Source organism: Olea europaea, chromosome 21 (assembly GCF_002742605.1).
Source record: "Olea europaea var. sylvestris chromosome 21, O_europaea_v1, whole genome shotgun sequence".
Taxonomy (NCBI): Eukaryota; Viridiplantae; Streptophyta; class Magnoliopsida; order Lamiales; family Oleaceae; genus Olea; species Olea europaea.
The window spans coordinates 8720544-8726543 of record NC_036257.1 but is presented as its reverse complement, the minus strand read 5'-3'; the positions used below and the strand labels follow the sequence as shown (position 1 = coordinate 8726543).

General features: G+C 34.1%; 1 protein-coding gene across 1 annotated transcript; it reads left to right on the top strand.

Moving 5' to 3' along the window:
• The first annotated feature begins 1684 nt into the window (after positions 1–1684).
• Positions 1685–2868, top strand: LOC111370082 (senescence-specific cysteine protease SAG39-like). Its single transcript, XM_022991789.1, has 2 exons — positions 1685–2158; positions 2252–2868. Exons 1-2 carry the CDS (start codon positions 1723–1725, stop codon positions 2866–2868), a joined length of 1053 nt encoding a protein of 350 aa, XP_022847557.1. The 5' UTR covers positions 1685–1722.
• The last annotated feature ends 3132 nt before the right edge of the window (positions 2869–6000 follow it).

Here is a 6000-nt window from a genome sequence, read left to right as displayed (position 1 = left end):
GTGGCAGCTACACAAGCCAGAAAAGAGAGGAAAAAAATAGAGAGAAAAGAAAAGATTAAGTGGAGAGAAAATTGTGAGTAGAGAGATAAAAATAGAGAGAAAAATTATTGTTTCTTCCTAAAGTATTTCCTACTTGGTTTTTCTATTACAAGAGAGATTAATTTTTGTTATCTCCTTGTATTTAGAGAGTTGTTGTAATTCTCCCATTACAGTAAAATCCTCCTATACTTGCCCGTGGACGTAGCCAAATGTGGGTGAACCACGTAAATACTTGTGTCCATTTTTAGCTGTATTTTCTCAATTTCATTACTTGTTAGCCAAAGTCGACCCACGCGTTCTCTCCCTAACATTCCAAGTCTTTTCTTTCATTTTTACTTTAATTACATGGTTTGGGGGTGTATTTTTTGTACTTCCGTATTTTCTCACGTTTTCACAAAATGTGCTAAATTGTGAAGATGATGTAAGCCTAAGTTGAAGATTAAGCATAAGATGAAGATTAAATTTCTACGATCATTTTTTTAGTTTCTAATTAAACATTTACTGAATGTTTTATTACTCGTAATAGAGATAATTGATTTCTTATTTTTTGACAAATTCTAGGATTAGTTTATCGAGAGGTGAAAAGTGTGTTAAGCTCTCTTAACAAAGATTTTGAAGGGAATGGAAATATATCAGTGGTTTGTGTGATCGTGGATGATATTGGTTGTGCTTAACACTTTAGTTTGTAATTTTTAATTATACAGACAATTCGTACATCATAATAAGTTTCGAGCCTTCTCGAGAGGAACTGTCGAACATTGAAGGGGCATCGGTAGTCAATGTTAAATATAACCTAGAACTTGATTATAGAAATTAAAGAGGATAATTAAGTGAAGTCAAAATCCTAGTAATTTCTCACATTCAAATATTTTCTAAACTAATGTTATCAGTTTTGATTGCTTTAATTTTATTAGTTGCTTGCCAATTGATTAGTTTGTTAAAATGATCAAACTAATTTATTTATATTTCTAACAATTCAATCAACTTGTATTAACTTCTTAGGATTCAACTTTTTCTCATCACTTTATAACTTATTCATGACTTGTGCATTTGCAGCATTACATCGCTGATTGCAAACGCTTATAATCAAGTTAGTGAAGAAGCAATTTTCTAGGCATGTTGTTGCCATTACTTTATGGATATTGTTGAGTTAAAATTAATTGTCAAAGAACTTCAAGATTTTAGGTTTGCAATATTATCAAACCTATGCATCTTGAATTATTAATTTCTAATTCAAATCTTCCTTCAAAAATATAAAACTTCCCGGTTCGATGCTTCTACCAGCTATTGAGATTAATAAATAATAAGTGCCGTATTAGTGCCGAAAATGAGTAAGAAATTGATAAGACATAGTTTTTTTATTTTATAATAATAAAGCATGGGCCACGGAATCAATTGAATGCTTTTATTAATAATAATTAAAAAAAAAAATTCATGGGGACATAAAAGCATTCTTTAATTAATTGAATGTAATGAAGCAGCAGCCACGGAATTGAGCTATGATTTCCCCTTCATCCATAACTTGCCGGGCTTTCCAGGGATTTTGTAATGCAACAAGATGATATTTTGAAGAAGAATGAACTCCATGATTTCTATAAATACCTCTGTGTCTCTCGAATGGATGCACAACACATTTCTTCAGATCATTAAATTCAAATACATTAAACTCTCCTACTCAAAAGAATGGCTTTGACTCGCAGTTGGAAGCTTATTTTTGTTGCAATTCTGGTGTTGGAGATGTGGGCATCTCAAGCCATAGCTCGTTCATTGCAAGATGCATCCATGGTTGAAAAACACGAGCAATGGATGACACAATATGGACGCCAGTATAAGAATAGTGCAGAGAAGGCTATGCGATGCAAAATATTCAAGGAGAATATGGAGTACATTGAGATTTTTAATAAAGTAGGGACTCGGTCTTATCAGCTTGGCATCAACCAATTTGCTGATCTGACAAACAAGGAGTTTCAGGCATCTCGGAATGGATACAAAATGTCCCCTTTCCTAAAGTCACCTAAAGCGTCGTCATTTAGGTATGAAAATATGACCGCGGCTCCATCGAGCATGGACTGGAGAAAGAAGGGAGCTGTTACTGGGGTTAAGGACCAAGGCCAATGTGGTTGGTTAACTCAATTCTTTGTTATATATTTCCTGATTCAAACATCAAATCTGTTTTTTATCTAACTATTTGTAATTTGTACAAATACAATAGGATGTTGCTGGGCTTTCTCAGCCGTTGCAGCCACTGAAGGAATAAACCAGCTTTCAACAGGAAAATTGATTTCATTATCTGAACAAGAACTTGTGGATTGCGACACAAGTGAAGATATGGGCTGCAATGGAGGTTTAATGGATAATGCGTTTCAGTTCATCATCAAGAATCACGGACTTACAACTGAATCCATTTACCCATATGCCGGAACAGACAACACTTGCAACAGTAAGAAGGAATCCTCCCATGCTGCCAAGATTACAGGATACGAGGATGTTCCAGCCAATAGCGAGTCAGCGTTACTTAAAGCCGTGGCTAAACAACCGGTATCTGTTGCCATTGATGCTAGTGGATCAGACTTTCAGTTCTATAAGAGTGGAGTTTTCACTGGAGAATGCGGGACTGATCTAGACCATGGAGTTACAGCAGTCGGTTATGGGACAGCTAGTGACGGTACTAAGTATTGGTTAGTTAAGAATTCTTGGGGAACAAGTTGGGGTGAGAATGGATACATTAGAATGCAAAGGGACACTGATGCTGAGGAAGGACTTTGTGGCATTGCCATGCAAGCTTCTTATCCAACTGCAAAAAACGTCAAGATGTCGTCTCTCAATTAGTAGTTATTTACATCAAGACTTCATCATTTCACCTTGTGTGTATCTGTTGTCAAATTTCCTTCTCATGCTTCTGTAAATGAATACTGTAATGAAATTTATACGAATATGGTAGGCAATTATTGCCAGCGGTTTGCATCAAGTATCTCTATCAAATGATGATTTCAATGTGTGCATAAAAAATATACTTGAAACTTCGTAAAAGGGAATTCCATAGCAATCAGGAAACGACATGGTGAAAGAAACTGGATTCCATTTTCGTATAATCCAAATTCAACGATGTATTCATGTTCTTGACAGTATAATATAGCAGTTGACTTTATAGCAAATTGCACTTTAAAGAAGAAAAAGAAATTAAAGTTGTGTTCATTGTATAAAGAGTCCGATGAAACATACTCGAACTATTCAATGGACCTCAGAGAATTTATATACCAGACTACACTGTATTATAACTTAGATTTGTTGGGAATCTACTTATACATGCATAGCGGAAAATTAAAATTATTTCGATTCCCACCGAGGATCCCTTTGTGTTTAGATATAAATCGTGATAAATATTGTACCTTTGAACAATTCTGCAAACCTTTTGCTTTTCTTTTAGTTCCAACAATCTTGATTGTCACTCACAGCTGTCCAATTATCGAGCCTCCAACGGTGATCCACACAGAGAATAAGATTGCAGCTACCAGGGTTTTCTCCTCTTGTGCTAGCAAGAATAATTATGAGAAAAACCATAGGGATTGAAAATCCTAGCCATGTATTTATATAAGTTCAAACGGGTCTGGCCCGATTCGATCTAATATTTAATTAATCAATTTAATTAAATCCGGTCCATGAATTAATTAATCCAATTAATTAATTCGGGCATATAAATAACCAACCCAATTAATTAATTTATTCAACGATTGTTAAATTAATTAATTCACAAATTTGCAATTTTCCAATTCTCTTTTGTGTACGACCCATCAAGTTCCCGATCACGATGCCTAACGATGTAAAATATTATTTTGATCTAATCAAAATTGATACATTAAAACACCATTTTAATTTATTATCAGTTCACACTCGCCGTCACAGATTGACATCTAGCAATGTGTCAGAGCAGTGATCATTTATCAAAGAATGACTTTGGTTATCAAATGATTGAACAACCGAGAGCAATTTACTTACGATACTTAGTTGACATTCATAAAAAGTATCTATTGAATTATGAGTTCAATACATCCTGTTTAACAGAAAGACGGGTATTCCTTGCTCATTATCAGACAATCATTTATTCACAAACTTCGTGTGGGATTAATACTTTTCATTTCAGTACATGTGACGGGAAATGTCACGTGGTATGACAAAATCAAATTCAGTCGTTTACCGTGAAACTATAATCCATTCGTCAATATGATCCGATCAATTACGAGATATAGAAGTGTGTCAATCTTGATTAACGATCATATCTTTCACTCCACTATTAAATCAATATAAGTCGAAAAGCTCGACTATTAAGTCAATATAAGTCGAAAACTCATTTTCAACTTATAAGTACACCTTGATCAAGGATTTTATCATCGATTTAATTGAATGAAATGCAGATCATAATCTTCTACTATCTAAGAGTGATGAATCCTTTATTGATCAATCACAACTTTCGTACGATTCTTGACGTAGCTAAACGATGTCGTATTAGATGCCCTTTGTAGAGCAATATCCAATATCGCCAAAGTATGACTGTCCTCATATAAGATACCATGACAACCTCAAGTCAAAGGACCAATTCCACTACCGAACGTTAGAGATTAACCACTGACACTCAGATAGTTATCCATGTGGAATCTCTCGACGAGTCTCCAATGTTTTATTCTATAACATAACATCCACATGTTCATTTAAGTGTCACCATACTTTAACTTGTGAAATCAGCTACTTACTTCACAAGTAAGAAATGTTACACGTGATGGTCTATCCGTAATAACAATATCCGTATCTCGTTCTTACTTACGACCATGGATGATTTAAAATTCAATCAGATGTAATTTGTATCTCACAATCACAACTCCTTGTGATTAACAATTACGAATATTTGAATCTATGGACTCTATTATTTATTTAATTGTCTATTAATTAAATAATAGATCTGCCATTTAATTGCATTAATTACATATCAAAAGTATTTATGTCCAAAGTTGATTGGACTTAGAGCATAATACTTACAAACTCCCACTTGCACTAGATCCAATCACTTATGTATCCAATATAATAAGTCTACATGACAATCATGTTTATGCTACGACAACTCTTTGTCAGTGGATCTGCAATATTGTTAAATCTGGGAATTTGTTCTTCTCTTTACATCATTTCTATTTATTATCTCTCCGATGAGATTATAACGCCTTAATATATGTTTGGATCATTGATGAGACCTTAGTTCATTCGCTTTCGCAATGACTCTATTGTTATCACAATACAATGGCATGTGATCAATAATATCAGGAACTACTCCAAGTTCATTTATGCACATCATGATCTAGATTGCAACTCTTTGCTTCTTCTGAAATAGTCATGTATTAGGTTTCTATTATTGAATCAACGGTTGCTTCACGTTTGGAACCTTTTCAACATACCGCTTAAGAGTAAATAAGTTTCTCCATATGAAATCTTCTCATCTATGTAAATTGCGATGAGTTAGGCAATTTTCTAGATCTATCTTTATAGATCAAGTTGCTTCTTCCATATTGTTCATGAATAAGTCCTTTAACAACTATTATTTTAACGATTGAAACATAGGGATGTCGTTTTCTATAATATTAGGAATACGACAATACTTCCACTATCTTCTTGTAGACAACACAATTCGTCTTCAAATTTGATAAAATCAAACACTTTGACTTTTCTATCAAATCGAAGATTTTAGCTCGAAGAGACTTCTTTTAACCTATAGTCACGGTATGCAACTGTTGCAAGCAAAACCCGAATAGACTTCAGCAATGCCACAGGAGAAAGGTTTCACCAAAGTCAACACTTAACCTTTGCTTCTAGCTTTGCTTTGTATATATGGATATTCCCATCCATATCGACATTTCCCTTGTAAACTTTTTACAAAACCTTATAGGTTTTATTCCATGAGGAGGCTCGACCAAGGTC

Excerpts from the sequence above, each read along its gene's own strand:
- LOC111370082 (XM_022991789.1), top strand. The coding sequence starts at position 1,723 with ATGGCTTTGACTCGCAGTTGGAAGCTTATTTTTGTTGCAATTCTGGTG. Across the intron at positions 2,159-2,251 it reads TAAGGACCAAGGCCAATGTG|GATGTTGCTGGGCTTTCTCA; the intron begins GTTGGTTAACTC and ends CAAATACAATAG.